This window comes from Hemiscyllium ocellatum, chromosome 2 (assembly GCF_020745735.1).
Source record: "Hemiscyllium ocellatum isolate sHemOce1 chromosome 2, sHemOce1.pat.X.cur, whole genome shotgun sequence".
Taxonomy (NCBI): domain Eukaryota; kingdom Metazoa; phylum Chordata; class Chondrichthyes; order Orectolobiformes; family Hemiscylliidae; genus Hemiscyllium; species Hemiscyllium ocellatum.
Genome location: NC_083402.1, coordinates 114,390,921 through 114,410,504, shown reverse-complemented (window position 1 = coordinate 114,410,504; position 19,584 = coordinate 114,390,921). Strand labels below are relative to the sequence as shown.

The following is a 19,584-nucleotide window of genomic DNA, read 5'->3' as shown; positions in this document are numbered from 1 at the left end:
TTCACAAAGTATAGCTTTCTGACTTGTCTACAGAAACACAATTCTAAGTAAATGTTTCTCTGCACTTTACAGAGCGTTCATATTATGAAGCTGTTGTATCTTTAATAGTTCTTGAAGGACCTGCATTTTAAGGATCGATGAATAATGAATATATTTAAGTTTTGCAGACACAGCTGGAGTAGTTTCTTTGGAAGTCGTCATTGATAAATTCAGTGTGGACATTGATTTTTTTTTAATAAGGCTACTTAAAGCTTCACATGGCCAATACAGATGCACAATCCTTTAATCAAAATGCTCGGGACCAGCTGGTTTTTGGAATTCAGAATTTTTCAAATTTCAGAATAAGTGACAGGTTGATGGTGAAATTTTTAAAAATCTTACTGAAGAGCAGACTCACTGTGAGTAAACAGACCCTGAAACAGAATTGAGGCCTGCCAGTGCTGCCCCCACCGCCCCTCCCCCCCCCCCCGCCCCCACATCTGAGTGACACGCATCGAGTGGGTGTGAGTTGGGTTAACTGTTTGTATACTAAACAACCCTTGTTAATGAGAGAAAAAAAACTTCATGAAGAAACCTTCGGATCTCGTATAAAGGGTTGTCTATCTGTACTAACTATTGGCTTTGCTTTCGGATAGTGACTTGCTCACATGTGTTAAAACATCAGAGTGACAGACTTTGGAAATATTCTATCCTCAACTATCTTTTCTTCAAGAATAATCATTCGGCAAAACGGTTTGCGTTCAAAAAGCTAAACTCTGCAAAGTAACTCCGCAGACCGTGGTTGTTAACTAATTATTGCATCAATTAATTAGTCATCTTGGCAACTGGGAAAAGTACTTTTAATTTATGCTGTGACCAGTGAGGTGTGGGACTGGAGCAAAGGTGCATTCCATTTGTCTCTGTCAGAAAATTAATAGGAACAATTTTGAATTTGCATATTGTTGGAATGAAAGATGGAAGAGAAGCGTGAAAGGTCATTGAATCAATAGCAATCAATCAATTGATACAGAGATGTCTTCTTGATATAACTGAACAATTTGATAGGTTATTTCAGAGGGTAGTGAAGGGTCACATATAAGGCAGACAAGGTGAAGACAATAAATTTTCTTAGCATAGGCATATCTGTAGGTGATTAGCTCAAATCTCTGCATTGTTAGTCCGGTAACATTACAGCTTTGGTGCCACATCTCAATCAGTAAAAACAGCTCTATTATTCTGAAAACTGCATACAGTGCTGGGACAAGTCTTCTCCAGAATCTAATGATTGGCAATTCTCCATCTGGACACTGGCACTATTCAAGTGAGTGAAATTGATTTTATGCAGATAGTTTGTAGCTATCACTATTCTTTGATGAAAAAATAACCCTGCTTTATTCGGAAGATGCAAGTTGAGCTTGCTGTAGTACATAGTGACTCTAAATAAGCTTGTTTAAAACAGATGCTGCTTGTTGTATATTAAATTCTTAGTTCTGAATCCTTCTGGAAGCCTTCCCAACCTCCAATTAATCGGGTGATGTAGTTGTGCAATTAAACACTCCATATTTTTGTACTGTAAAATGATCTGGGAACATGTACACTTCTTTGAACAACTAAGGTAACAAACTTATTTGGAGAATAGAAAGCACTTCACCTCATTGTTTCATAGGTTATTCATCCTAAAGCAACTTATTCCTACCTGGGAAAACTGCCTCAATGTACCAAGTTAGAACTCCATACAGGAATGTGTCAATGATCATGAGGATGATGGATGTGGTGATGTTGTACTCATCGCCTTTCGATGGACTCGAGAAGAGGTTATGCCACTGGACCCCAATTCCCTGCTCTTCGAATTGAGCAAAGTAGTCAAAACCAAAGCCAAAGGCGACTGGGGAGAGCAGGCTCTGTGGAGTACAAGAAGATGATGGAACTGAGAAGGTCTACCAAGGGAAGTCAACAATTACTATCTAGCATGTGTTTGCCATGGAAATGTCAGGATTTCCTGCGTTAATTTGAATCGCAATGTCCCCTGAATACAATTACAATCCCCAGGAGAAACTCAAAAATACAGTGTGAAGGTCACATATTCAAGCACATTGCAGCAACTTGAGCACATAGCTTGAAACCAGCACTTCAACGTAGTCATGTGCTGTGGAAGTGCCACTTTATCAGAAATGCCAAGACGAGAACTTAAAGTGAGGTCCTATTTACCCTCTCAGAAGAACATAAAATATCTTATTGTCAATATTTATCCTTCAACCAATATTAACAAGAGACAGGTTATCTGGACAGCATCTCAGTGCTGTCTGTTGACATTTGCCATGACCAAACCAGGTAGGCACATTTCCTACAGTGCAGAAACAACTGTGCTTCAAAATCTACTTCATTGGCTGTGAAGCATCGTGGGACATTTTAAAATCAGAAAGATATAATATACCTTCAAGTCCTTTCATGTTTAGTTCAGTGACCAGCATAGTCCTTTATATATTCTTTTATGAATAATAAAAAATTTTTGGGCTGAGCAAAGAAAAGATGTAAGGTATTGCAGCTGTGCATAGTGTGCAATATGGTCATGGATTGGTGACGTTATATTGAGGAGCCAAGTAGTGCCATAAAGAAAATTAGCTATGTGTTAATATGCTCAAGAACGATAGATTCACATGAAAGGAAAAATAAGATTTCATGGGTGTCCTCTCATGAAGTAACACGCTGCGTATCATTAAAAACAATGGGCTCATAATAATTTATCATAGCTACATAGTCTATTTTTCAATGAGGCTAACTGCACTATTTTGGACAAAGGTAGCATGGGGATACAGAATTTAACAGTGGGTACTGCTCCAAACTCAACTGTAGTAGTTGGTGCAAAGTTGTGGAACATTACTCTGCACTTGGCCCTTGCTTTTCCCAATTAGGGAGTACTTGATGCAGGAACTGGAGTGAGCAAGTTGGAAAATTATTACCCAGGGACTCAAGAAATAAAAGATTTCATAACCAAGTTATGCAGTTAAGGTGCTGAGTGTTCTACTTACGGCAATGATTTTGATTGAGTAGGTTGTATACTCCTGCCAAGCCATACAGAGGACATAAGGAAGGTACAGGGTAAAGTAGATAATCCCTCCACAGGCTGCTGCTAGGTTAGCCTTTGAAAACATGGTGCTGATCAAAAAGCATTGCAAGATGGTGACCACACCAAAAACCGCAAGGAATGTGAAGACAGCAATGGGGTTGCTGTATGGCAATATGTTTCCTTCCTGAAAGGACAAGGGAGAGAAACCATCATCAAATTCAAATTAAACCAAGTTTAGAGAAGCATTAATCCAACAAATCTAAATTAGAACTTTGGCTATGGTGAAACTAAGTTCCATATAATACTGAAGTGAAGTCTACATCATCTCACATGTAATGAAGGCTGGCCCCAGCTCAAACTGATTGCAGGTTTAAAAGACACATACATTTGCTTAAACTGAAAACTTGTATGATTTTAAGTTAGGATCTGACAGAAACATAGGTGGTGGAGATATGAGACAAATGTACTAAATCACTGAAGCAAACATCAGTGGAGTCATCTTTACATTAAAATACAGAATCAACTGGAGGTTTTGTTAGCACCCTTGTCGCAGTGCTCTCGCCTGAGTCTGAAAGTGATGCCTTTTCCAAATCTAAAGGCGAGAACACAAAGCCTTATCTGACACTTGAGTGCAGTGTCAAGGAAGTACTGCACTTCCAGAGGTGCCAGAGCCCATGAGAGATTTTACACTGGATGCAAAAGCTTTCTAACATTATTTCAAAGAAGTATAGAAGATGTCCACGCCATTTTTTTATCCCCTTCAACCAAAAAAAACAGATTATCTGGCCATTTTCAAATTTCTTAACTGACCTCTCCTGTGTGCAAAATGGCTACCACATTTCCAAAATTTCATTATGGGCACTGCTCAAAAGAATTTAATTGGCTGTTCGGATCAGGTTTAGGGCTAGGGTAATGGCTGTAAAGCACTTCCGAGCATTCTGAGGTCATAAATATTTTGCATTTATTTTCACTGATGGGAGTTAAAGTTCACATTGGATGAAGAACAGACAGGAGTAGAGTTAAAGCCACAATCAGATCAGCTATAATCTTATTGAATGATACATCACAGTTGATGAGCTGTCTTGTACCTATTTCTTATGTTCTTACATTTTCAATTATTTTGTGCCTTCTATAAAATTGCTTCCCACCTGGGTCCTGTGTGCAGTTACAAAAAATTGTTGAAGAATTTGCCACGAACTTGGATTAGACAAAGGCAATCTGTGTTTTTTTCCTTCCCCAAATAATTTTCAGTAATGCCTTAGGAACACTTCCAATCCATCAACTATCTCTTCAGCATCAATTGAAAAATGTACCTTTACAGGCTAAATGCGAATATTGCTAAGATCATGGTAACAGAACAGACAGAGCATCAGGGACATTAATTCCCATTATTATTATCAATGTCTTGCAAATGTTTACTGACACTAGTGGAATTGCAGAAACCTTTAGAGTGGGGAAAGTATAGCTATAGGTGACAAAGGGCCACTTTAATGACGATTCAGAAGAGAGCCACTTACCTTTAGAATTACCACCAGCAAGGCAGCACTGACGAGAAGAGGGATTAAACTGCTGATGAACCAGCTGAACCACAGTGTGCCACTACCCAGACCCATAATCCTCATGGTCTCCTTGAGACGTGCTTCTTTCTCATATACTATCCCTTTGATTATCACAGCGACAGAGTAGATCCAGGCCAGAGTGGTGAAAAGAGGTAGTGACTGGCTCAGAACACGAAGAAATCTTAGGGACAGAAAGATATCATTTGTTTATTTGTTTGTTTTGACACTTCAACCATGGACACAACATTTCATTTTGGTCTGCTAAATCAGATGAAAGCAACAAAAACTTCAAACTGTTCATGTGAGCCTCAGGTTCAGAGGTTTGTATACTTTATGGGCTTAATGTGTATACATCTAGAGCTGTGAGCTTTTTTCGTTGCTTCCAACATATACATATGTTTTACTAACAGGGTTCGATTGGGTAAAACAGAATCAAAGACTTGGTCCAAGTCAAAGATTGTAATGAATTACCTAAAGAAGCAAGATGTGGTAGAAAGAAGCAATTCTAGATCTTAGAGCCTTAGGAATTCTGAGGCACAACTTTTAATACTGTAGACACCAAAATTTGAGATACTAGAGAGACCTTAAGTGGAAGAATGTGGGTATCGTGGATCATTGTTGGGGTAGAGGAGGTCAAGTTGCTGAATTAAGGATTAGAATTTTAAAATCAAGGCATTGCTTTACCAGAAGCCAGTGTAGGTCAGTGAGTACAGGGCTGATAGAGGGTGGGAACTTGCTGCAAGACAGAATATGGGAGCAGAGATTATCTTAAGTGGAGTATTAGATTAGGTTGCCTCATCCCTCCTTCAGCAAGGGCAGTGGCTATAGTGGGAGATCTGGTTGAAAATAAAAGTATCTGCGTAGGTTGAGGTCTTTAGACTTACAGATCATCCACGTAGCAGGGGTATGGCATTTGCTGAATGTACACGCCAGTTTTCTCCTTCCTCCCGGTCACGGTGCGGATGATTGCATGCTCTATTATATCCTGGAGGTACGAGAAGCCACCCCAAATATAACGGAGGTCTTCAAATGGGTCAGCACGAGGTCCAGGATCCCAATACCTTAGGAATAGTCCAAAATAGAGCAAAGTGTAACTCTGAGCATAGCTTTTGATAAAGCAATGAGCATAGTCATTGTTACACACTCTGCTACGCCTAAACAACTGCAGATTTTAATATCTTGCTATTTCTATTACCCGTCCATGATCTTGTTTGTTCTCTCCACGTTGTCTATATCCATTCGAATTTTGTACTTGATGTGCTCTGTTGGTTTTGTACTGTTTGAATCAAAGTCCAGGAAGACAATTCCCGCCCAGAATTTCCTTTCATCCAGCAGCTCCATTGATTTGTTTATCAGTTTCTCCTCAGTGGACACAGCCTCTAACTTATCCCACTTCACGCACTTGGATTAAAAAAAGGTTACAATCAATAATGCATAATAATTTCGTCCAGCATGATCAGCCAAGATGATGACACTAATCATAGGAGTCACAGAGTCATCACAGCGCACAAAGAGGTCATTCAGCCCATTGAGACCCTGTCGCCTCTCTGTATAGCAACCTTGATGACAAATGCCCACATGATTCTTTTCTGAAGTCATCAATTGTGTCCCTTATACTATCCCTGTTGGTTCTGTTATAATCCTTTATAATCATCTTAAACTTTGTCTAGACCTACTAAAACTATTGGTCAGAACGCAGACATTTGAAAATTTGATTTCTCATTCTTAGATGTGCACCTAGAATTAAATAGTACAGAAAAGACCAATCAGCCCAGCCTTTCTTGTCAGGTGATATCCACATTAGCTTCCTCACACCTTTTCCCCTCTAAACCTGTCAGCATAATCTTCTACTCTTTTCTCCCTCGTGTACATACCTGGCTTCCCCTGAAATGCTGACCCGGTGACGAGTTCTGCATTCAAGTTGGGAAAAGCAGCCGCTCCAGAATTCTCCAGGGGCTTATTTTTGAGATTATCTTACAATAAATGCACTTAATTGGATCCTCTTACATGGGTCCCCTTAAGATTTTTGGAATCTTAAAAGCCTCTTTTGATTCACTGTTGAGCCTTGCGCTTTCCTCGAGAAAGGTACTCCAGTGGGGAAAGCCTCACTCTTCATGGAATGAAACTTGAAGGCTCTTAAAGGTGATTGCCAAGCAAACCTCTACCTCTTGCTAGGGAGACAGATTATTGACCCACAAAACTGACAATACTAACCTATTGCTATGTGCTGTAAGGCAAGCTTCTAACAAATAACTTGTGTGACCACAGTGAAGTTATTTAATACTGACCTCCATAGCGAGTGATATTTTGTGAATTGCCTGTTCGGTCTCATTGTAAACCTCTCTCCAGGTGTACGAGGACCCGTTTGGATGTTGAACCTCTTCTGGATATTTGGCAAGAAACTTGGAGAGGTCAGCGGCTGACCAAGAGGTTCCATCTAGCTTTGAATCAATGTAATTTGCTGTAACCTGCTTCTTTAGTAGGCTCTGCAGGGATTAGAAATTGTAGACAAACAATTAATATCATCACAATAGTCAACAGCCAGAATATATATCTATGCTGCTGTCCTGTGGTGACATCCAGTCTACAGTGCATTAATGGCCTGGGAGGGGGGGTGCATATCTATTCTTCATGCTCATCTCCTGAAGTGCTGCTGTACTGCAGGAACAATCGCATGCTGGTCCAATGGTCTGAACAAATCTATTTTACAGCACATTCTGGATACTTTTCTCTGATTATCTTCAGAACACGGTGGCTCACTGGTGAGCACTGCTGCCTCACTGCACCAGGGACCCGTGTTCAATTTCAGCCTCAGGTGACTGTCTGTGTGGAGTTCTCGCCGTGTCTGGGTGGATTTCCTCTGGTTGTTCCGGTTTCCTCCCACAGTCCAAAGGATTGGCAGATGGAGTTTAATTTAGTTAGAAATGAGGTGCTGCATTTTTGGAAAGGCAAATTTAGGGCAGGACTTATACACTTTGTGGCAAGGTCCAAGGGAGTGTTGCTGAACAAAGAGACCTTGGAGTGCAGATTCATAGTTCTGTGAAAGTGGAGTCACAGGTAGATAGGATAGTGAAGAATGCGTTTGGTATGCTTGCCTTTATTGGTCAGTGCATTGAGTACAGGAGTTGGGAGGTCATGTTGTGGCTGTGCAAGACATTGCATAGGCTGCTTTTGGAATACTGTGTTCAATTTTGGTCTCCCTGCCATAGGGAGGATGTTGTGAAACTTGAAGGAGTTCAGAAAAGATTTACAATGATATTGCCAGGGCTGGAGGTTCAAGCTTTAGGGAAAGGCTGAATAGTCTGGGCTATTTTCCCCGGAGTGTTGGAGGCTGAGGGGAGACCTTATAGAATTTTATGAAATCATGAGGAGCATGGATAGGGTAAATAGACGAGATCTTCTCCCTGGGGTGGGGAAAATCCAAAACTAGAGGTTTAAGGTGAGAGGGGAAAGATTTAAAAGGGACCTAAAGAGCAACCTATCCACGTAGAGTGTGGTATGTGTATGGAATGAGCTGCCAGAGGAAGTGGTGGAGGCTGGTACAATTACAACAATTAAAAGGGGAATGGGTCTGGGTGGAATGCTATTCGGAGGGTCGGTCTGGATTTGTTGGGCCAAATGGCCTGCTTTTATACCGTAGGGCTTCTATAATTCCAATATGAGGTGGACTGCATTGTCCATTCCCACATAGAGGATATCGACCAACCAAATGATCAAATTCGAGATCTTCCTAGTCAGAGCAATTCAAATCTTAGTTTTGCGTCCTCCTTAAAACCCACAGTGAGAGGTTAGGAAATGATATGTACAAAGGAATCTCAGTGTCCTTGTCTTTAAATTACTTAAGGCTAACATGCAGGCATAAGAAACTATTAGGAAGGTTAACAGAATGGTAGCCTTTACCATAAGAGAATTTGAGAATTAGAGTAATGAGGTCTTCTTTCAATTCCATAGGGGCTTGGTTAGATCACATCTGAAGTATTGTGCATAGTTTGCATCTCCTTAGCTCAGGAAAGATATTAATGCCACAGAGAGAGTGCAAAGAACAATCACCAGAATTGTTCCCAGAATTGTGCAATAAAATGAGATGGAGCAAATTAGGCTCCAGAATAAGACATGATCTCGATGAAACCTATAAAATATTTAAAAGAATAGACAGGGCAGATGCTGGTAAGATGTTTCCCTGATTGGAGAGTCTAGAACCGGACGCATAATTTTAAAATAAGGGGGATGCCATTTAGGAGCAAAATGAGGAGAACTTCTTTTGCTCGGGGGGTTGTGAATCTCCAGAATTCTCTAACTCATAGGGCTGGGGAAGTTCATTCTTTGTATGTCGTTAGAGAACAGATACATTTCTGATTATCGACTGCATAAAGGATTAAGGAAACAGTGTAGTAAACAGCATTTAAGTGTTCAATCATCCATGATCATATTAAATGAGAAAGGATGCTGTCCTTATCCTATTATGAATCTAATTTAACTTGAGGCGAGAAAAACTACACATGTTAAGGGTTCGGATGCAAGATGAAGAAATGCAAGTTATGTATGTGACATAAATTAATTGAATGTTGAACAGGCTTGAGGTTGAATTCTTTTTATAAAAATAGCAAGGATTTCACCAAATACAATTTGAACAGATACACACATTGGCCAATCAGAAGAGTCAACCAGCTACGTAGGAAATATTGACCATGGGTAGGTTTTATTTGACAGATTAAAAAGCTATTTAATTTTCAATAAGCCTTCACTTTAAATCATGTCAATTTAAAATGGGGTCAATATTCATTCACTTTAACACTGTTCCATGGCAGATGCCATGTTAGTTTGCTTGACCTAATCAGTGCCATTTCAGAATGGTCTCTCTCACTTTCTAACCTCCACCTACATCCCAACTCCCAGCTCATTAATCCTTCCTCTGGATGACCCCTCCTCCTGGTCTCCGATGCTCCCACTCCCCCAATTTACTAACCCTCCTGTTTTCAGGTTACCTCCACAACCCTCTAACTCAAAGCATCTCTCATTCCATAAGTTGCTTCCTGGTTCTCGCCACTCAGGTTCAGAACCCTCCCTCACAGCAGGAGTTGGATAGAAGGTCATGGCAAGTGGAAGGGTTAGGCAGTGATGGTGGGGGTGAGGTGGTATCAGGAGCTGAAGTGTTAGACGGCAAGAGGGTCAACAGCATCCAGGAAAAATGGGGCATGAGTGGTCTGGCCAATGGGAGGTTCAGACAGCAAGAGAAGAAACAAACAGGAGGCAAGTACATAAAACAGGATTAGCATTTTTGTTCTTTATTTTACACTTAAGTTATCTTGTTTTCAATATTTGATAATTTATCAATGTCCCACTTTTAAACTTACAGAGTATAAGTTTTTAATATCCTTCTTTTGACATGAAAGATCCTAGAGATCTTATTGGTTCTAACTGTTATGTTGGTTGAAATGTGAAAATTTGATTTACTCAACATTGGTTCAATGGAAACAATTTCAGGAACACGACAACCTGAGCAAGGAATTTACAGCATTACATTATACCTGCACCTCCCACCAGAGGGCAATGCTATTCATGCAAAGTCATTCAAGGATAACTAAAGCACCAAGTACAAAAAAAAGTAAACAATCCCCACCAATAAGACAATTGGTAAATGTCATCCCATGTTCTTTGCAGACAGCCCACAACTTAACTATAATTTTGAGTAACGAAATGGCAGTACAAATTCAGGTGAATGTCACTAAGAAATGTGTTTTTTTTTCCCCAATAGAAAGCTAGATTTCGCATTTGTCTCAATTTGATCACACTCATTCTGTCTGTCTCCGAGTAAAACTAAGAGTCCCAAATCCTTTCTGGTGAGAGGAGTCAGAAAGGGCTGCAAATGGAACTTAACTTGTGAAAAAGAAATTAATGCAGATAATTAAAGTGAGCCATAATTATTAGTTCATGAAAATATTGTTATCCAAAAATGAGTATGTATTAATGTATTTTGAGATGGTTTATATTTGTTGCTTTTTGGGGAATGAACAGGCAGAGTGGCCATAGGTGAGATGCTGGAATGTATATGTGCATTGCGTGTTGAACCTCCCATTTATTTGAAGCCGAAGGCAATACAAGATTATAAGGTGACAGCGAGGTAGTGGCATCAGATTTGGATTGCTCTAGCAGAGAGAGGTATCAACATGATGACCAAACTGTTCTGTAACCTTCTAAAATCCATGGTATTACGAATGGAAGACAATATAAAACCCCTAGATTTGAATTGCCTCCCCTAATTTTAATTGAGTACTCGGCAATGGGTGGGGGGGGGGGGGGGGGGGGTGATCTTGTAAATTCTGCCTGGAGATAGGCTCCTTTGACCTGTTACTGAATTCTACAGAAAATTAAGTGACAGGTTGTACATCTTGATGCAGCTGATTTTCCAGACACAGAAGCAGAGTGGAAAACAGAAACATTATTGCTGTGAGAAGTGGTGAAAAAGACTGTACTTTGTGTTAGCTGCCAACCAGGAATGCTGGTGAGAACTAGTTCTCTGTTCAATGAGAGACTAGTGAAGCACAGGAGGTTGAGAGGTGGCCTGACAGAGGTTTATCAAATAATGAAGGGTATAGATAGAGTTAATGGCAGCTGTCTTTTTTCCTAGGTCAGGGAATTTCAAGAGTAGGGGGCACATTGTTAAGGTGAAAGGAGAGAGATTTTAAAAAGACATGAGGAGCAAATTCCTTTACACAAAGTATGGCTCCTGAGGAAATGGTGGATGTGGGTACAATTACAATGTTTAAAAGAAATTTGGTAAGTACATGAATAGGAATGATTTGGAGGTATATGGGCCAGGAGCAGGCAGCTAGCACTGGTTTAGTTTGGGATTATACTCGGCATGGACTGGTTGGACCGAAGGATCTGTTCTGTGCTGTATGACTCTATTTAATGAAAAAGGAACCGTTAGAGGGTACCTTGACGCTGGAGGCCAGTTTGTGTAGATTTAGAAGAATAAGTGGAACAGTTTTCAAAGGGCACTGGAAAAAAAGAAGCTGTGGCAGGGAGAAGGGAGCCTGCTGAAAAGTTGCAAGTATTTTGGAACTTGAGCTTCAAGATTACATACCTGCTGGGAGCATAGTGCATAGTAAATTGCATCATCAAGTGTTTTGGGTTTTGTGTGATAATTAATGGTGAAGTATCTTTTCCATATCTTATATATTAATTTATTAATATAAGCTATCAGTATTAATTTTAGTGCGTTGCTTACAGTAAAATTCCCAAAGATATGAAATGTTGGCTTGCTATATTTTTCTGTCATTGGGAAATCCTTCAGTCATTTTAAAAATTATTGCTTTCTATATAGATTGGAGCAACGTAAATCCGCCAATTGCCTCCTTCCACATCTCCCCGTCCCATCTGACAAGGGAGTTTCCTGACAGATAATCGACCAACGAAAAATAAACTTCTCTCTCCAAAAACACTGAATGATTGGCTTCATGATTGAAATGTTATCCATTTCTGATTCAGTATTCTGTTCATACTTTACATGTGCTTCGTAATGAAGACCTCAACGAGAAAATGGTCCACTGGTTGTGTTGGTTAATAATGAAACAATAATAAATCTACTTTCAAGTGAGACATCAAGTTCACAGTCTAACTTTCTGCGTGATCAGCTACATCTCTCAGTTCATGGCAGTCAAGAACACTTTGATTTTGCAACTGAGGAAATTGTACAAATTGTTAAAATTAAACATGTACTGAATGTTCAATTTCTGAACAGGGAGCATTGCATCATGTTTTCTGGGTTCCAAATGTTGAATGAGTAGAACCTTATCCAGTTGGCAGCCATTAGATAATAAAACCAAAGTTCCAACGTGTTCACTGATTGCCTAATATTGCCACCACCGAGTGCTGAGTGAATGTGTACTTTTCTACTACTGACTGCAGTATCGGAAAACTAACACATTTATTTGTTTCATACTTCTAATCATTAATATTTATAGCAAAACACTGATGCATTTAGGAATTATAAAGACAAGCTTCACAGACCTATGTAGTCTCATACTGTCTGATAGATAATCTTGCTATTTACTTGTTTTTTTTTCTCTATAAGAAATAGATTGTAGACATTTCCCTCCTAGCTTCAGTCCCAGGAACTAATTTTTCTGTGAAAAGTACAAATTGCAAATCAAAGAATCTTCATTATAGAAGAGTGAGGATGGCTGCAGAGTGTGGGCAGAGTTGGATTCCATCAGATACTTGTCCCTGAAGAGGAAAGAGGGAAAACCCCAACAATGGAGTGGACAAAGACTGTCAACAGAAATGTAGCCAATTCTGTTTACACTCAACATTAAAGAGGAGTGAGTAATTAGGCTAGTGGGGCTACATTGTTGTGGCACAGACTGATTTTGTTAGTTCATTGCAAAATTAATCAACAATGTGCAATATAATGACAACTGGTTGGAAATTAAGGTTTAACCAAACCACCAATGTACTTACTCGAATCAAATCCATTGCCTGACTTCTTTCCATAAACTCCCAGATCTTTGGTCCAGTCTCTTTCCACATCTCTCCAATCTCTTTGAAGACACTCAGCTCTTGAAAGGTCTCATTAACCTGAAATAAACAAAGCAATTGAGATACAACTGCAGCAGGTTGAGGTTGATTGATTTTTAAAAATATAATAGTTCTATAATAGTTGTCCTGAAAACAGTGCCAGAGGTATGAATACAAACTGCAGGACTTTAATGGAAAAATCTACAAGGACAGAACAACATACATTAAAAAAAAAGATATATAAAGTTATAGTCACTGAGGTCCACAGAACCATAGGACTGCACTCTCACTACAGAGAAACATGATGGGTGGTGGTTTAACCTGAGGGTTACCATACCTCAGGCAAGAAGTGAGATCTATTCACTGGAACAAAGCAGTTTGGGAGTGGGGTGGGGGGGGGGGTGCAAAATTTTTAAGATGAGATGAGAAAGATTTATAAAAGAGACAAGGGACTTTCTTTTTACACAGAGTAGTTCATGTGTGGAATTAACTTACAGAAGAAATGGTGGATGAGGGTACAGTTACAATATTTAAAAGATATTTGGATCAGTACATGAATAAGAAATGTTTGGAGGGATATGGGCCAAATGAAAGCAGGTAAAACTAGTTTAGTTTAGGATTATGGTTGGCACTGACTGGTTGGACCGAAGGGTCTGTTTCCGTGCTGTCTGACTCTATGTCTCTTAATGGTCAATATGGGAATTGAATCTTATGAATACTGTGTTGCTGTCATCCTGCATCACAAATCAGCAATCCAGCCAACTAAGCTAATGTTCACCTAATGGTAATAGGGATAGATATAATGGTTATAACAACCTAGATCATGAGTTCACACACCAGTGACTGGATGCCTCAGAGTTGAAGGCAGTGAATGTAACTAATGATTTTTGGGTTTCCTTCCAGATTAATAACATGGGAACAGAATACACCATTCAGCCCCTCCATTCTGACCTGTTTCTAATTAGACCATGACTAATCTATATCTGAAGTCTATCTTCACAGTTGTCACCCCTAAATGAGATTCCATTCCTGCATTCCTAATATGTCAATGTATTTAAGGAACTTGCCTAGATCCTAAGAATGAAACCAAAGAGAACAATTATGTTGAAATGACAAATTGCCACAGTAAGGAATGATGCAGGATGAGTAAGACTGTTGAGAACAAGATGGATCACGTCAAAGTGATGGTTGAGCTTTCTTTTCATCCCAGCTGGGGAAATAATTCCAAGTCCCTGCATGATCAGTCTCTCACAGTTGCCTGGAAAAACTGAGTTTGTATTTTATCAGGGAACTAAAATGAAATCTTGTACCTTCTATTTGCAAGAGGTTTTACAATTCAAAGGAAGAAATCAGAAGACACAAAGGTGTAGAATGGGAAAAAGGCATTCCAGATTATCTTGGCCTACTTACCTCCTGAACAATTCTTCGAGTCATAGGGGTATCAGGAGTGTACAGCACTTTACCAACCAGCAATGGCTTCATTACCCTCCAGATCATTTTAGAGATGGGATTAGATTCCAAGTTCCTCATCAGGTCATTGCAGTATGGCGCTTGAAAGAAGAATAGTATTTTAAATTAAAAGATCCTCAAACTATTCGCAAATTATTTCCTCCCTGAAGGTTTGTGAGCAATATAGAAAAGAAATGATGAAAGACTTCTCAAATAAACTTTGTGCCCTGTGTGATCTTAACTGCTTTAAAGTCAAGTACTTTTGTAATTTAGAAAAGGTCTCAGTCAGGAAGCTTCCCCCCCCACCACCCCTTGACCCTAGAAACAGCATTGTGATAGTAAGTAGACCATCGCCGTTTATAATTTGTCACTTGGGGGATAACCTTTGGCTAGTGCACCAAGGAGAACTTCCCTGTTCCTCTTGAAAACAATGGCTGGTGATATCTAAGGTCCATCTGAGGTAGCTGAGCAGCGGGGGCCTCAGTTTATCACCTCATCTGAATCACTACAGCTCAGCTGTCAGTTGTTGTGGCTATGGGACTGAACCCATGCAAAGTCTTATTACGTAAATGATTCTTGATTGTACAGAATAGCTGCAATCAAAGCATCACTCACTTGCCCCTCTAGAAGTTGTGGTTTTGCTTAGTCAAGGAAAGCATTAATTTTTAAGAGCAATCAGGCTGCAAATTGACAATGGGTCTCCAGGACACTCATATTTAGCATCCCATGAAAATTATGCACGTATTTACAGATGTGCCAACACTTTTGTGAACTACTATACAACACAGCTGTCTTGACGCCTTAAATACAACAAAAGATAACAAAAGTCTGATATCTGGACACTGCAAAAACACAAATTCCATCATTAATCTGCTTCCCTCTGACAGAGGTTTGGCAGGAAACAGACGTCTGAGATTTAGCAGGAAATGGAGGACAGGATCTGCCTTTAGATTTGTATCATGTTAAAGTGCTCCATGGTTAAAAATTACATTGTAGCCTACTTGCAGAGTGAGTGAAATTCTCTGCAACTTATTCAGTGGTGTCGTGTTAAGGAGAAATGGAAACAAGTAAGTAATGCCCACTACCCAGTGTTGAATTGTTCATTGCACACAAACATACTACAAAAACAAATATGTACAGCTGAAAAACGATCTCTTCCAACCCTTTCTAACTATTGTTACCAACTCTGATTGGAGACATTCCTGGGGGCCTCATCTCATGACCTCTTATTTTCAACCATTCCGTCCAGTGAAACGGAGTCTCTTTTTCTCCCATCTCCAAAGTTTTCAGGAAAAAAAGCAAAAAAAAATGTTGAAAGCAAAAGTGAAATAAGCGCACTTCTTTTTCCCACGTGTCTCCACAGTTTCTTTTCTGGATTGTTCTCAGCAGCATGCAGGAGATTAACCTTTCATTTTTAAATTGGATGGTAACAGTCAAGTGTGCATACTCACTTGTTGAGTTGTCATAGTGTGCGGCATCATCATCGTCCGTGCCATTTCTACCCAAAAGATATTTGTAGTTGTTGTCCTCATACCAATTCAGGGACTTGATCTTTAATCCACCACCTTCGGGATGGCCACACACAATTCTTGTCACGGCTTGGTACACCTCTTGGGGTGACCCTGTCGTATTCTCATTGGTCAGTAACATCACCTCTCTTCGCATGTCAGTCCAACTCTTCACTTCCAGTAGCTGCACAAACAGGGAAGAGGAGAGAATAAAACAACACGTTTCACTATCCTAGTACTTCTCTGGTACCTTCCTTCACCAGGTTACAGGAGAACAGAGTTGTCTTATCAACTGTAGATAGGGGTATTTTAGATCACCGAAAACCTAATCTCATGAGAGAACTCAATACAGAATTAGATAATGAAGATTCATGACAAATTTGCAAAAATGACTTGCACTTATATAGTTCTGTTCATGACTACTGGACATCTTTACAGCTAATGAGGTACATTTTTTTCCAAATGCAATCACTGCTGTAATGTGGGCAATACAACAGCTACTTTGCACTACATTTCACTGGCCAGGTGACCAGTTTTTCTGATGGTAACTGTGGGATAATTATTGGCTGAGACATCAGGAATAACTTATCTGTGCATCTACACATGCTGCCATGGGAGCTTTTATACTGACCTGAGATTGGAGATGGGACTTTGGCACTTCCAACAAAGCAGCTTGTCACTCGAGAGCCAGCCACTTTGTACTTAGAACCTTCCAAATCAGAGGCAAGAATACTGTCCCACAGCTAACACTGTCTGACCATGCTCAAGTTAAAAACCAGTTAATGTGGAGATTAATAACTTTTGGTTACATTATGGGGACACTATGTAGCAGCAGCCGAGTCAGGCACTGCCAAACATGACTCTGGCACAAAGCCTAGTCAAGGAGCTGGCTTTTTAGGGAGCTCTTGAAAAGGTGGTAAGACAGGGGAGATACCAGACTTGCCTTATGAGCGACATGAGTACATGGCCAAGCAACATCCCAGGACCATTTAATGCACAGGCCCCAAAAGCTGCATACACATGTGGCTCCTTTAAGATATGCTTGCGTGTGGCCGTACTGGATTCTAAAAGTCTAAATGCTGCAGTTAGAATAGTTTACAGAGACTGATAGAAGCAGCACTGTAAGGTTCGAAGAGGAAGATAAAAATTGTAATTATGAGGTTCTGGAATTGATGATGATTAATGTTCCCTTTTAGTATTTGCTTAAAATCTAGTTGTTACACTTGGCCTGTTTGTTTCCTGTGTCCATCCAGTCCCTTTAATTTTCTTTTGTATAACCTCACAGACAGGTTATTTCTCACTGAATTATGTCAGCACCTTTCAACTGACTGCACAGCTTAGTGGAGAGATCACTTGTGACACAAGCATACCTATTCCTGATGTACATTAAACATAGAAAATAGGAGAAGTAGGCCATTCGGGCCTGATCTGCCATTCAAAATGGTATTGTTGATCATCCAACTCAATACCTTGTTCCCATTTTCTCCCTATTACCGTTGATCCCTTTAGCCCGAAGAACTATATCTAACTCCTCCTTGAAAACAATCAATGCTTTGGCCTCAACTGCTTTCTACAGCAGACAATTTCATAGGCTCACCACTCTCTGGATGAAAAGATTTATACTCATCTCAGTTCTAAATGAATTAACCTGTATCCTTAGACTGTGGCACCCTGGTTCTGGACTCCCAGGTCATCAAGAAAAACTTCCTGTATTTACCCTGTCTAGTGCTGTAAGAATTTTAGACGTTTCATATTAAACCCCCCCCCACCCCACCCCCTTATTCTAACCCTCCACTGATTATAGTCCTAACTGATCCAGTCTCTCTTCATAAGTCAGTCTGGTAAATCTTTGTTGCCCTCCTTCCATATGTAAAATGCCTTTCTTCAGAAAGGGGACCAAAACTATACACAATACACCGGGTGTAACTGTCATCAGGGCCTTGTCCAATTGCAACAAGGTTTTCCTGCTTCTATACATAAATCCTGGAGAATGTCTGAAATGATATATCTGAAAAACGTTTCACTTTAGAATTACTCTCATTATCTTGTAATTTTAATACATTCTGACAATCATTGGGTGTCTGGCGTACATAAATTCATTTGTGCTGGAATCAGAAAAGCCACTGCAATGCGGTTTTCATGAATGAAAGATTTGTTGGAATGCTTAACCAACATTAACCCACAGAATGTTGACATTTCAGAGGATTCTGATTATATGAGGCATCAACGATATCAAATAAGTTTCCTCTCAGAAACTGTTCTGTACAGCAAGGTATGGTAGAAATTCTACAATGTGGAGTGGACTGGAGGCATTACAGTATGAAAACAGAGGCAGAGTATCCCTCACTCTAACACACCAACCTCAATATTTATGAAGTGTTGGGTAGAACGCAGGCAAGTTAGCTGATGAACTGTAGGACAATGGAAGTAATGTGTTGAATAGAATCAGAAACTTGAAAAAAGATTTGATGTGGCCAGTTAATGTTAAACATATAAACATGATAATCCATATCAGTGATGCAAGATCATGTGATTGCTCGAACTACTGGGGGATGGTTCAATCTAGAAAATTCATGTAAAGCCTCGTCATGTAAATAGTTTGCAGACAATGTGCAAGAGAAGGTAATAGTTACAAATAGCTAAGTCTCCCGCAGTCTCTTTCAGACACAATCCTAAATAAAATTATGAATGAATTGACACGGTGGAAACTGGAGACCAAGTGGTGTCAGGAGAATGAGAAGCATCTGCCTCAGGGCCTTAATATTTTGTATACCCCACTGTACACTTGGCAATTAGCCATGGACTTGGAGAGGATTTGAAGCTCAGATTGTTGGCTTGCTCGCTCAGCTGGCAGGTGTGTTTTCAGACGTTTTGTCACCGAGCTGGGCAACATCATCAGTGAGCCTCCGGCGAGGCATTGTGTTCTGTCCTGGGATGGGACGGAAATGTCCAAAAACAAATCCACCAGCTCAGTGAGCAGACTGACAACCTCAGCCATGGACTGCCTGACCAGTGGCTGTGGAACACACCAGTGACAGGAGGTCACAAATAGGGATTGTCCAGAGTGGAATATTTCAGACAGCTCTCACAATCTGCACTACGATCACCTTCCAAACCTGTGAGCTCTGCTATCCATAAGGACAAGGGTAGCAGATGCAAGGGAACAACACCACCTACAGGTTCCCCTCCAAACTAAACATCATCCCGATCCAGAACGAGATCGCTGTTCCTTCACTATTAAAAGTATTAAAATTCCCTTCCAAGCCCCACTGTCCCTATACTCCAAGTATTGCAGTAATTCAAGAAAGTAGCTCCTATATTCTTGAGGATAATTAGGGCTAGCAGCAAATGCTGGCTCAACCAGCAACGCCCACATCCTGTCAACAAATCTTTTAAAAAGTAGATGATGTAGCTGCATACTGTCATTCATCCAAAATGTTATTTTGCTTATAGCTGAGGAAATGACAGTAAGTATTCCATCAGTGACTGAGAAACATGCAAA

General features: G+C 40.1%; 1 protein-coding gene across 3 annotated transcripts in view; it reads right to left on the bottom strand.

The window, feature by feature from the left end:
• The window catches only part of LOC132824570 (phospholipid-transporting ATPase ABCA1-like), a 164,586-nt gene that overhangs the window by 55,143 nt on the left and 89,859 nt on the right, over nucleotides 1-19,584 (bottom strand). For all 3 annotated transcript variants that reach the window (XM_060839183.1, XM_060839182.1, XM_060839184.1), the window contains 9 exons: nucleotides 16,026-16,266; nucleotides 14,536-14,675; nucleotides 13,069-13,185; nucleotides 6,894-7,091; nucleotides 5,801-6,006; nucleotides 5,490-5,666; nucleotides 4,564-4,786; nucleotides 3,009-3,230; nucleotides 1,676-1,880 (listed from right to left, as the gene is read on the bottom strand). In XM_060839183.1, the coding sequence (XP_060695166.1) occupies nucleotides 1,676-1,880; nucleotides 3,009-3,230; nucleotides 4,564-4,786; nucleotides 5,490-5,666; nucleotides 5,801-6,006; nucleotides 6,894-7,091; nucleotides 13,069-13,185; nucleotides 14,536-14,675; nucleotides 16,026-16,266 (1,729 nt within the window). The remainder of the gene's footprint in view (nucleotides 1-1,675; nucleotides 1,881-3,008; nucleotides 3,231-4,563; nucleotides 4,787-5,489; nucleotides 5,667-5,800; nucleotides 6,007-6,893; nucleotides 7,092-13,068; nucleotides 13,186-14,535; nucleotides 14,676-16,025; nucleotides 16,267-19,584) is intronic.